The following is a 12,988-nucleotide window of genomic DNA, read 5'->3' as shown; positions in this document are numbered from 1 at the left end:
AGGGTCCATGGGGGTGGCTCAGTCGGTTAAGCATCCAACTTTAGCTCAGGCCATGATCTCATGGTTCATGAGTTCGAGTCCCACATCGGGTGAGCTCGAGCCTCACTTAGGGTGAGTCTGTGTCCCACCTCAGGTAAAACACAAGCCCTACCTCTCTCCCTCCCTCTCCCTCTCTCTCTCTCTCTCTTTCTTTCCCTCGCTCACTTGCTCCCTCTCTCAATCAATCTAAAAAATAAAACCACAGTGTGATGACATGACACATCCATTATAACAGCTAAAATTAAAATGATTATGGTGAGGATATATAGCAAATGCTATGTATGATACGTAGCACTCATGAGAGTAGAATGTGGTATGATCATTTTGGAAAACTGTCTGGCATCATCTAATAAGCTAAATAAACTTTTATGACCCAGCAAGTCCTTTTATCAAAAATGTATATTTATATAGGGGCACCTGGGTGGTTCAGTGGACTGAGGATACGACTTCACCTCAGGTCATGACCTTGCAGTTCATGGGTTTGAGCCTTACATGGAACTCACTGCTGTCAGAGAGGAGCCCGCTTTGAATCCTCTGCCCCCTCTTTCTGTACCTCCCATACTCACACTCTCTCAAAAAAAAAAAAACAAAAAAAACCACATGTGTGTACAAACATATGAAAAAAAAAGTGTATGAATGGCAACAAAAGATACATACAAAAGTGTTCACTGCAGCTTTGCTCGTAACAGCCAAATACTGGAAAAATTTCAAATGACCATTAGCAGCAGAAAGTATAAAGTATATTGTAACACAGTGAAAACTGCACATTAAAAATGAACACACTACCATCACTCACAATGTGGACAAATCACACAATGCTTAACAAAAGAAGCCAGACACAAAAAGAACTACAATGTATAATTAATTATATACAAAGTTCAAAATAGGCAAAACAATCTGTGGTGTCCAAAGAAAGGGCAATGATTGGTTACTTTTAAGGGCAGGAGGAGGATAATGACCAGTAAGAGGCAGTAAATGAAATATGGGTGTGATCTGGAATGCTAGTAACATTTTAATATTGGTGGTAGATACATAGATATGTTCCCTTTGTGATCATTCATCCTTTGTAATTTTTATGATTTGTGTATTTTTCTGTATGTAGAAAAATAAGTTTTAATTAAATAAGAACACTAGAAAAATTCTAAGAATTAAGGATTCACCTCATATTTTTTAATCGTTACCAAGTAATTAGAACTGTGATCATAAGAGAAATACATTGAGTCAAATCACTAGACCAGGGATGAGAAATAAACCCAAGTATCCGTAATAGTCTGTAATATGATAAAAGTGGCCTTTTTAACTAGTGAAGGAAAAGACTAGATTATTCAACGAATGGTTTAAAAAATTGAGTAGCCATTTGGTAAAAAGTAAAATAAAGATGAATCCTAATCTCACTCCCTCAATCAGATTAAACTGAAAAGGACACAGATTGAATACATAAAATGAAACCATCAGTACTCAAACAAAACATGGGCGAATATTTCTATAATCTTGGAACTGGGAAATCCAGAAGCCATAAAAATAAGCATTGATACATATGACTACATAAAAATATTACGAGTTTTAATGTACCAAAAGGGAAACAAAACCCACAAAGTCAAAAAAAATTGGGTGGCAAAATATCTTCAGCAGAAATACCAAAAAAGCTCTTGAAAATCAGTAAGGAAATGAACAATGCTGCGCGTGCGCGCGCGCACACACACAGGATACAAATGGCCAGCATTTATAACAAGATGCCCAACACCACTAGCAAAAAATGGGGGGGGGAGGGGTATGAAACTAAGGCTATTTTTCACTCTAATGACGTTGCTGTTTGAAATTAAGAGTGCCTGGGGCGGGAAACAGGGTGAATATAGGATGCAGTATTAAATAGTATCAACTTTTACCACCTATTAAAATTTTAAATGGTCATCATGCCCTTTACCTCAGCAGTTTCTCAACTTGCAACCTAAGTGAAAATGCTCACTCAACCCAGATACACATAGAGGAATGTTCACAGAAGCAGGGTCCAAGCAGCAACAAAACCCAGAAACCCAAAGGTCCATCAGCAGGCAAATGGTTAAATTCTAACACATCCACCTCTACACAATAACACATAGCTATTAAAAAGAAGGTAAATTTTCTAGATGCACTGATATGGAAAAAGGCATATTATCAAATAAAAACAACTGGCAAAATGTATGCAGTGTGACATTCCTTCTCTTTTTAAAAATTTTTGATTTTTGATTTTAGAAAGAGTTGGGGGGGAGGGAGAGAAGCAGAGCAAGGGAGAGACTCTTAAGCATGTTCCATGCCCAACACCCAGCACGGAGGAGGACGCAGGGCTGGATCACAAGACCTGGAGATCTTGACCTTATCAGAAGTCAAGACTTGGATGCTTAACCAACTGAACCACCCAGATGCTGCGCCTTTTTTTTTTTTTTTCTAAAATAACAATCATGCTGTCTGATTACATTCTGTCATACCTGTAAAATATATGACACATGAGGGTGCCTGGGTGGCCCAATAGGGGAAGTGTCTTGATTTCGGCTCAGGTCAGGATCTCTCATGATCTCACTGTTCCTGAGTTCAAGCCCCACCCACATCAGGGCTCTGTGCAGGCAGTGAGGAGCCTGCTTGAGATTCTCTCTCCCTCTCTGTGCCCTTCCCCACTAGCATGGTCTCTTTCTCTCAAAAATAAATAGAAGCTTAAAATTCCCAATGTTTATAGAAGCACTATCAACAACAGCCAAAGTATGAAAAGAGCCCAAATGTCCACTGACAGATAAATGGATAAAGGGGATGTGGTATATATGTAGTGTGTATAAATACATACACACACACACACACACACACACACACTACTCGGCTATCAAAAAGAATGAAATCTTGCCATTTTCAACTACCTGGATACAACTAGAGGGTATTATGCTAAGCGAAATTAGTCAGAAAGAGACAAATATATGATTTCACTCATATGTGGAATTTAAAATACAAAACAGATGAACATAAGGGAAAGAAAGCAAAAATAATATAAAAACAGGGAGACAAAACCTAAGAGATCTTAAATATAGAGAACAGAGCGTTGCTGGAGGGCTTGTAGGAGGGCGAGGGGCTAAGTAAGCAAGGGGCGTTAAGGAAGACACTTGGTGGGATGAGCACTGGGTGTTTTACACAGGAGATGAATCACTGGAATCTATTCCTGAAATCATTGTTGCACTATATGCTAACTAACTATGCTAATTAAAAATTTAAAAAACTTTAAAAACTTATAAATTATATAGCACATGAAGAAAGGAACTTCACCTTCGGGGCTTTATCCCAGAGCCACTCTAGACTACTACACCAAGTCCACATGGTAGATAACAAAAACATCTGTTGAATAAAAGAAAGAGTATTTCCCCCAGCAAGGCACATAACAGATAATAAGTATTTATCATATTTAAAATATATATCATATTTAAAAGACACGCAGAAAGAAGGGAATATGAATACAACGTTAAAGGTGGGCAGCTATGAGCTGGAGAGTAAGGAGGAGCTGAACTTTCACACAAAAATTGGGTAAGGTCTAAGTGTTCTCGGGGTGTTCAAGTGCTAGACAGCAGAAAGATGCACGACAATGAACTAGAATAGACAAGGACACAAACACCTATTTAAACCAAAACACACAGGGGCACCAGGCTGCCTGGCTGGAGGAACATGCAACTCTTTCTCTTGGAGTTAGGAGTTTGAGCCCCATGTTGGGCACAGAGATTACTGAAAATAAAAACCTTTGTTTTTGGACTAGAGCTATGAGAAGTCATTGAAATGTTTCTGAAACCTGCATGACACTGACTTTCTAGAATGCTTTAATTTTATAACAGTCATCAGTACTGTTTCTCTCAGGAGAACAAAGTATACACTGTGCTCCTATATACACAGCTAGGGGTATAAATTAGTCCAGACTAAAAATTCCTATCAAAATTTTAACTGTCTCACACACACACACACACACCACACAAAACAGATCAAAAAGTGTGATTAACATTGTGTCGGTGATGGTGTGAGGAAACAAGACATTCTTACACAGGACTATAAAGTGGGACAGTCATTCTGATGGGCAATTAAGCATTATGGAACAAAATGAAAAATGCACAGCTCCCACCCAACCAATTAACTGCAAGGAACTTGCTTAACCATCACCCTCATTGTTACAAAACCTCTGCTCTTAAAAATTAAGACACAATATTTTCAGAATTGTGTGGATATAGGATTATTACAGATTACTTTCATCTATGATTGTACTAAGTGGTTTCAGAAATATAAATAAAAGTCTTGATTTACCTAGTCTTTGAATAGACCTAAACACCGCTTCAGCTCTGGAATCTCCTAACAATCATGTACATAAGGTATTTAAAAAAAAAAAAAAAAAAAAAGCATATTGATGGGGCACTTGGGTGACCCACTCTTTATTTTGGCTCAGGCTGGGATTTCAGGGTTGTTAACAGGGTGGAGTTTGCCTGTGATTCTCCTTCTCACTCTGCCCTTTCCCTGCTTGTTTGTTTTCTCTCAAAATAAACAAACATTTAAAAAAAGGATATTGATACCATTAGTTTAATCCTTTAATCTCTTCTTGCTAAGAGTCAGAAGAAATGCTTAAACAAAAGAAGATGGGGGCACCCGGGTGGCTCAGTGTTGTGCTCTTGATTTCAGCTCAGGTCATCGTCTTGCAGTTTGTGGGTTCGAGCCCCATGTCAGGCCTTGTGCTGAGGTGCAGAGCCTACTAGGGATTTTCTCTCCCTCTTTCTCTGCCTCTCCCCAGCTCATGATCACTCTCAAAATTAATAAGCTTTAAAAAGGGAAAAAAAGGAGAAACTGAGCAGCAAAGAAACTTGACATTTATATAAAAATTGCTTAGGCCTCAGATTAGACATGGTCTCAAAAGCACAAGCAGGAAGGAAGGAAGGAAGATCTGGACTACATCAAAATTGCTTTTGTGCTACAAATAATGCCATCAAAAATGTGAAAACCCACAGAAATGAGAGAAAATTTTTGCAAATGTAAGGGATGTGTATCCAATGAAGAACTCCTACAACTTAATAAAAAAAAAAAAAAACCCACACAACCCAATTTTAAAATGCGCAAAGGACTTGAATAGACGTTTCTCCAAAGACATAGGACTGGCCAAGAAGCACATGAAAGAGGCTCAACCTTAGTCATCAGGGAAATGTAAATCAAAACCACAACGATGATACCATCTACACACACTAGGATGGCTGTAAAAAAAAAAAAAAAAAGTCTTCATCTAAACCAGGAGTATGTAAAATAGCACAGCCACCCTGGAAAATAATTTGTCAGTTCCTCAAAATGTTAAACAGTTTTATGACCCAGCAATTCCACTCCTACAAATATACCCAAGATAAAAGAATACCAACTGCACAAAAACCTCTACACAATCGGTCTTGGTAGTAGTCAAAAAGTAGAAACAACCCACATGTCCATCAACTGATGAACAGATATATAAACATGGTAGTACACACATAAATGGAATATTATTTGGCAAAAAAAAAAAAAAAGAAAATGGCCAACATAGAAAAAAGATGTTCGATTCATTAGTCATTACAAAAATGCAAACCAAAAGTACGAGAAGCCACTTCAAACACACTAGGATGGCATAAAAACAAACAGAAAATATCAAGTGTTGGCAAGGATGGAGAGAAATTGAACCCCCCCCCCCCCATTCCCGGTGGGAATGTAAAATGAATGGCACAGAAGCTGTGAAAAATTTTGGCGGTTCATCAGTGAGTTAAACATAATACATGACCCAGCAATTTCACTCCTAGGTATACACACAAGAGAACTGAAAACATGTATTCTAACAAAAACTTGTACCCAAATGTTCACAGAAGCACTACTCAGAACAGCCACAAAGCCGATGTAACAAAAATGTTCCTCAACTTAACTCAAGTTAAGTGATGGACGTGTTAACTACCTTGATCTTGGTAATCATTCCACCATGTTTATCAAATCATCACGTTGTAAACTTTAAAACACAGGTTAATTCTATTTGTTAATTATTTGTCAATAAAGTTGGGAGGGAAATCTTTTAAGGTCATCAACTGATGAATAAATATGATATATCTAAACAAAGGAATATTATTCAGCCACAAAAAGGAATAACTTAGTAGCACATGCTACAACATGGAAGACCTGGAAAACATTATGCTACCTGAAAACCACACACAAAACGGCCACACACAGTATGATTCCATTTATATGGAATATCTAGAATAGAGACACCTATAAAGAGAGAAAGTTCAGTGGTTGCCAGGGGGTGGCATGAAGGGGAAATGGGAAGTGACTGTTTAAAGAATATAGAGTCTTCTTTTTAAGGTAACAGAAAAAGCTCTGGGGGCACCTGGCTGGGGCTCAGGAGGTAGAGACCTGACTCTCACTCTCAGGGGTTTTGAGTTCAAACCCCACACTGACAGTAGAGCCTACTTGAAAAAAAATAAAAATTAAAAAAAAGGCGGCGGGGGGAGCGCCTGGGTGGCTCTTTCAGTTAAGCCTCCCTTTGGTTCAGGAACTAGACACTGGCGATGGCTGTACAACTTGTAAAGGTGTTCTATACCACTTAATTGTATACTATTTTTTTTTAATGTTTACTTATTTTTGGAAAACACGGAGAGCGCACATACGGGGAGAGGGTGGGGGGAAGGGGCAGACAGAGGGAAAAACAGATTCTGATGAGGGCTCTTGCTTAACTGCAGAGGGCTTGAAATCACAAACCATGAGATCATGATGCGAGCCTAACGCTTAATCGACTGAGCTACCCAGGCACCCCTGTATGCTTTAAAAGAATACATTTTCTTGTCTTTTGCACACTTCTTAAAATGAAATACTGACACACGGTACAACGTGATGACCCCTGAAAACATTACACTAAGTGAATGGAGTCAGTCACAAAAGTCCGCATATTTTGTGGTTCTATTTACAGGAAGTGTCCAAGATAGGCAAATTTAGAGGCAGAAAAGTTGATCGTGGCCACTTGGAGCTTGGTTGGTGGTATACAGAGGACTGAGCTGCCAATATAACGGCTAAAGGACAGGGGAGGAGTGTGTGTGCAAAATGTTCTAAAATCTGATGGTGGGGATTGCTGAACAACTCTGTGAACATAAACAAAAAACACTGGATAGTACATTTTAAATAGGTGAATCATACAATATGTGAATTATATCTCATTGCTTTAAAATAAAAAAAAAACACCTGTTTGGATATAAACCTTGTGATTGCAACTTAAAATTTTTTTTTAATATTTATCTTTTGAGACAGAGAGAGAGAGAGAGAGAGAACGAATGAGTAGGGGAGGGGCAGAGAGAGAAGCAGACAATCAGAAGCAGCCTCCAGGCTCGGAGCTGTCAGCAGAGTCCCGTGTGGGGCTCGAACTCTCAAACCGTGAGATCATGCCCTAAGCCCAAGTCGGATGCTTAACCGACTGACCCACCCAGGCGACCCACAACTTAAAACTCTTATGATATTCCTCTTATAAAAATCCCAGGCAAGTTCTACTCCCTTACTTGCATTAAAATCAGAATTCTAAGAGTAAAAGAGTGGGGTTTTTTTTTTTTTTTTTTTGGCTTCTCTGAAACTTAATTATGTTGGGAAACTGAAGCTTAATTTCTATTATAACAGACTGTCAATCCAGTACTTACCGTTGGAGTCAGACATGCCCTTCTTGTAAACCAGACGCCCAGAACTTGGAATTATTCATTAGCTTTATGGAAGCTCCCTAACCTGAATCACTTCTCAATCTAGACCTAAATTCCAAAGTGAGACCTTGACTTCCATTCCTTCCGGTCCCGCCGCTTAAAAACTCCAGAAAGCCTTTACTAAATGCCTGCTGAAGTAAAGCTACTGAGCATGCCCGGTTTGGCCAACTCAATTCAACAACATTCCAGAACAAAAACTATAGTTCCCGCGTTAAAAGGTGGAAAAACAGAAGAGACAGGAACAATGCCTGAGCATTCGAACTAAAAGGAAAGGCAAGATTCAAGGGCTAGACAGAAGTGAAGGACAGAACTCACACCGCTCAAACTTCGTACTTGGTAAAGCGGTGCAGTGGAAAAGACCCCCCAAAAAAGGGGAGGGGAAGAAGCTAAAACAGATTAACGAAAGAGCGTAGGTCAGCTGGGGGTGAAGGTACCGATGACGTAGTCTACCCGTACGTTTTTCTAAACCATCCCTATCCAAAACTAATACTAAGATGACCAAGCCTTAACGTCAACTGTAATAAAAGATATACTGCGATGAAACTCACTTCCAAGAAGTTCCCTTTCTACAATGGAAAGAGCCGAGCCGTGACCAAGATACAACAACCAACAACGTTTGCTAAGCTCTCAGCTCCTGCCTTCAACCATTTCCACCGCCATCTTCTAGATAAGCACCCAGAACCCTTCCTAAAGGGCTCACAGCAGCATCACCTCCATGCAAAGCCCGGGAAGGCTGCGTTACTCAGGTCGCCCAGACGGCGTTAAGAAGGAAGCCTCCACCTTGGTCCTCTCCGCGCCTGCTAGATGCACGCAGCTGGCTGCTGTTCTTTCCCCCAATATGACCCCCGGCCCCCGGCCCGGTTTTCCAAAGTTCGAGCCGGGGGTGCAAGGCCCAGTGCGCGGGCCTCACCTGCACACGCCGCGGATGCAGGGCTCCAGCCAGATGCGGTAGGCGGTCTCGATATGCTCCTGCGACACCTCCTCGGGCCGCACCGTCTCCGCCCAGCGCCAGGCCGCCTTCTCCAGCTGCAGCCGCGGGGCCATGGCCTTGGCCCGAAGAGCGCCTCCCGAGCCGAGCCGTCGCTGCTGTTGCTGCTGCCGCTGCCGCCGCCCAAATGGGCTCCGCCACCTGCCAGCAATGGGGACCAGGCGATCCCTCAGCCAGCTGGCCAGTCAATCACCTGTGCGCGCCACTGCCGCCGCGCCCGCCAGCCCGCGCCCGACCCGCACGACTGGCCGCAAAGCGCCGCCGCGGACACCCGACACCACCCGCGCCCGCAGACGTTGGAGGTATACTCCCCGCCGCGGTGGGCGCATGCGCGTTCCCAGCAGTCTTTGCGCCTCCCCGCGCCTCTAGCCAGAAAGGGAAGCTGCCTCTTCGAGGTAGTGTTGCCACGTCCTCACCGGCGCTGCTGGGGAAGCAGCGTCTGAGCACCTGTCCAGGGTAGCGTCCTGCGTACCACTACCCTAACAAGCTGGCGCCTCGAGGGAAAAGGCTGCCTATTCTTGGCCTCTGGCACTTCCCCTTAACCTTGATGGAATCACGCGAGAAGCTACTCAACGCACATCATAGGGCCGCTAAACTCCAGGGTAGGACCTGAAACCGGGTCATCAAAAAACGGCAGTCGGCTCTCTAGAGGATGATTAAACTTGAGCCTGGACCGGTTCCGACTCCTTTCCCGAGCCCTCCTGTCGTCACGGACGTTCTGGGCCTTTCCTGAAGTAGAACGGGACTACGTGTCCCGGCGCGCATAGCGTTCTGTCACTTATTGGATGCGAGGCATGCTGGGATTTGTAGTCCTTGAGGTGGAGGGGGGCTTGGGGTGAGGGTTCCCGGGTGGGGTTTCTCTGGCTGGGAGGGTCTTCTGGCAGCTGGCTGACCCTCTTGACTGCTGTTCTCTCTTGTAGACGACTTCTTAGTCCTTTCCTGAGGCTCTTCTCTAGTTCCCGGGCTTAAAAATATTTCCTTTTTACAAGTCCTGCCCCTGGATCTGAAGAGTAGCCTTATCAAAATGTTTTGCAAACTGTAAAGGGCACTGCTGGAGGGAAGGCTTTGAGGACTTTACATTTGAATGAGAGCCCTCCAGGGGTCTAAGCGCTGATTTCTGACTCAGCAGTTTACCAGCTGGGTAACCTTGGACTTGATGCTTAAAGTGTGCTAGTCATTAGACAAACATTTGCTGAAAGCACGACGAAGATAAGACGGGGTCCGGGCCTTTGGTGGGGTAGAGGAGAGCGGTAGAAACACAGAGGTCCCCTTCCCATCCTTGGAAGGTTTGTAGTACTTGGCAAAAAGCTTACTAGAAGAGGCTATTCCTAAACACATCTTAAAAGATGAGTCGAACTTAGCCAGGATAGAAAAAAGGCACCATTACAAACAAAGGGAACCATAAGGAGCAAAGGCAAAGGAGAAACTTCTAGGTGTGAGAACACAAAGTCTGAGACAGGGAGAGGTTAGAGGTAAGCCTTGAGAGGCAGCTCAAGACTTTGCCTTTATCCCAGAGATTCCTCGAAAGGCTTAAAGCTGGTGAGGGATACAGTGGAGATTTGCATTTTGTATAGCTTTGTCAGTTTGAGTCAAGGTCAAAGGTAGAGAAATCTCTTAGAAGACTACCGAAGTAATACAGGCCAGAGATAATGAAGGCCTAAACCGGGGAAGTGTAGTTGTAACAGGGGTGGGGTATAAAAGCACAGCCATGGGGCTCCCAAACTGACGGGGTTCGGCCACTTGCCACCGACAAAATCCAAATTCCAGGTTTGCTGAAGCGTTGGTGCAACCATTTTGATTTTTACTGGCTTTTTTTTTTTTTAATGTTTTTTATTTATCTCTAGGAGAGAGAGAGAGACAGCATGAACAGGGGAGGGTCAGAGAGAGAGGGAGTCACAGACTCTGAAACAGGCTCCAAGCTCTGAGCTGGCAGTCAGCACAGAGCCCGACGCAGGGCCCGAACCCACGAACCGTGAGATCATGACCTAAGCGAAAGTCGGACGCTTAACCGACTAAGCCACCCAGGCGCCCCTTATTGGCTTTTTAAAGTGGTTTCAGATGCATAAGGGACAAACATGTCAGGAGAGCAGACATGAATCTGAATCTTGCAGGACATACTGTCCTGCACGTTACATTTTCATTCTACGCTACATGATTCTCGTCAGCATTCAAATGTGCTGTGATTTCTCCCAAGTTTAACAAACTCTCTTGACTCCCGCATCCAACCCAAGCTACTGTCCCATTTCTCTGCTCCCCTTCATAACAAAGCTGAAAAGAGTCGACTATATTTTTCTCCAGTTCCCCTCTTCCTATCCCCGTTCAATTCAATCCAAATCAAGCTCTTGTCTCTATCACCCCCAAAACCACTCATGAAGGTCTCACTGGGAAATCCAGTGGGAAGCTCACACCTGATCTGAATCCATTGCAATCCAAAGCATCTGAACCATTATTCAATGTCTCCCTGAGAGATTATTCAATCTCTTCTTAAGGTGCAGGATACACCTTTCTCTTGCTTTTCCCACGACTCACTGGCCATTCTTTTTTAGTGCTCTTTGCTGGTTTGCTCTTATGTCTAACTTGTAAGCTTGAGTGGCAGTAAGGTTGTCCCTGGGCCTTTCCTCTCATACGTTAACTCCCTGGGTGATCTGATCTCCTCCTGTGGCTTTAAATACCAGCTGTGTGTTGATCAAGGCCAAATTCCTATCTCCACACTTGACCTCACTCCTAAGATGCCAGGTTTGTATGTCCTGCTTCCTTGGCATCTCCAACGTGCGATACACTTTACAGGCCCCAAACTTATCCTTATTCTACTTCCAGTGGCCCCCAAATAGCCTTCTAAATCTCTGCCATCTCAACAGATGGCAACTCTATCCTTTCAGAAACTTCAGAGGCAGGTTTAGCCTATCCTTCTTTTCCATCCCCATCCAGTCCCTTTACAGTTCCTGGCAGCCAGAGCGCCTGGGTGGCTCAGTGGGTTAAGTGTCTGACTCTTGATCTCGGCTCAGGTCATGATAAGGTTTGCGAGTTCGAGCCCTGCATCCAGCTCTGTGCTGACAGTGCAGAAGCTGCTTGGGATTCTCTTTCTCTGTCTGTCTGTCTGTCTGTCTCTCTCTGAACCTCCCCGCTCATGTACAGCCACTCTACAGTTACCGTTACCACCCTGATCCCACCTGGATTATTGCAAAAGCTTCCTAACTGGTCTCCAAGTTTCACCTTGCATGTAAACCAGATGGACTTTCCTTGGCTTAACTTCCTGCCTCCCTCCTTTCTGTCACCTGTCTTCCTCCAAACGCCCTCTCCTCTACACCTTACTGCCTAGACTTCATTTCCTACCATTCACCCTTCCCCCAAACTTGTTCCAGCAACACTTCTTACTTCCTGTGCACAACTACTCAAGCCGACTTCTTCCTCAGGGCCTTTGCATTTGCTGTTTCCTTTGCCTGTAACACTCTTCTGCACAGCCACATTGTGCAGTTTTGCTCCTTCACCTAAGTTGTGGGAAAAAGGGAAGGACCCTACAAAGAAGGTCCAAAAGGAACAATTGTTAGATATAAGGAGAAGCAGAAGAATTGGGTATCTGAGAAGCTTAGGGAGGAAAGTTTCAAGAAGATGGGAATGGTCAGCAATGTTAAATGCCCATCTATTTTCCTCCCCATTTCTTGGCTCCTTTGACAGTAAAATTATTGAAAGAATTATCTACCCCTAGCACTTTCCAAAAGAAATATAGCATAGGCCATATTGGTAATTTAACACTTCTAGTAGCCACATTTTAACGTGTTTTTTTTTTTATTTTTTTTATTTATTTCTAGGAGAGAGAGAGAGAGACAGCGTGAGCAGGGGAGGGTCAGAGAGAGAGGGAGTCACAGACTGAAACAGGCTCCAGGCTCCGAGCTGGCAGTCAGCACAGAGCCCGACGCGGGGCTCGAACTCACGAACCGCGAGATCATGACCTAAGNGGTCAGAGAGAGAGGGAGTCACAGACTGAAACAGGCTCCAGGCTCTGAGCTGGCAGTCAGCACAGAGCCCGACGTGGGGCTCGAACCCACGATCCGCGAGATCATGACCTAAGCGAAAGTCGGACGCTTAACCGACTAAGCCACCCAGGCGCCCCTTTTAAGGTTTTTTTTTTTTTTTTTTTATTAGTAGCCACATTTTAAAAAGTAAAAAGAAACAGGTAAAGTTAATTTTAACAATATATTTAACCTAGTATATCCAAAGTGTGTGCATTTCCACG

The 12,988-nt window shown here is 43.3% G+C and overlaps 1 protein-coding gene across 5 annotated transcripts in view; it reads right to left on the bottom strand.

The window, feature by feature from the left end:
• Nucleotides 1–9,012, bottom strand: part of USP48 (ubiquitin specific peptidase 48) — an 87,933-nt gene extending 78,921 nt beyond the window's left edge. For 3 of the 5 annotated variants that reach the window (XM_039218743.1, XM_039218745.1, XM_039218746.1), the window contains exon 1: nt 8,677–9,009. In XM_039218743.1, coding sequence (XP_039074674.1) covers nt 8,677–8,810 — 134 coding nt within the window. In that variant the 5' untranslated portion in view covers nt 8,811–9,009. Of the gene's footprint in view, nt 1–8,676 lie in introns of all 5 variants that reach the window. The other 2 variants (XM_039218748.1, XM_039218744.1) reach the window with 2 other exon arrangements.
• Between the last annotated feature and the right edge of the window lie 3,976 nt (nt 9,013–12,988).

The sequence above is a fragment of the Hyaena hyaena genome, unplaced genomic scaffold (assembly GCF_003009895.1).
Source record: "Hyaena hyaena isolate Hyena2069 unplaced genomic scaffold, ASM300989v1 scaffold_780, whole genome shotgun sequence".
Lineage (NCBI taxonomy): Eukaryota > Metazoa > Chordata > Mammalia > Carnivora > Hyaenidae > Hyaena > Hyaena hyaena.
Note: the sequence above shows the minus strand (reverse complement) of the source record. Positions and strands in the feature narration are given on the sequence as shown.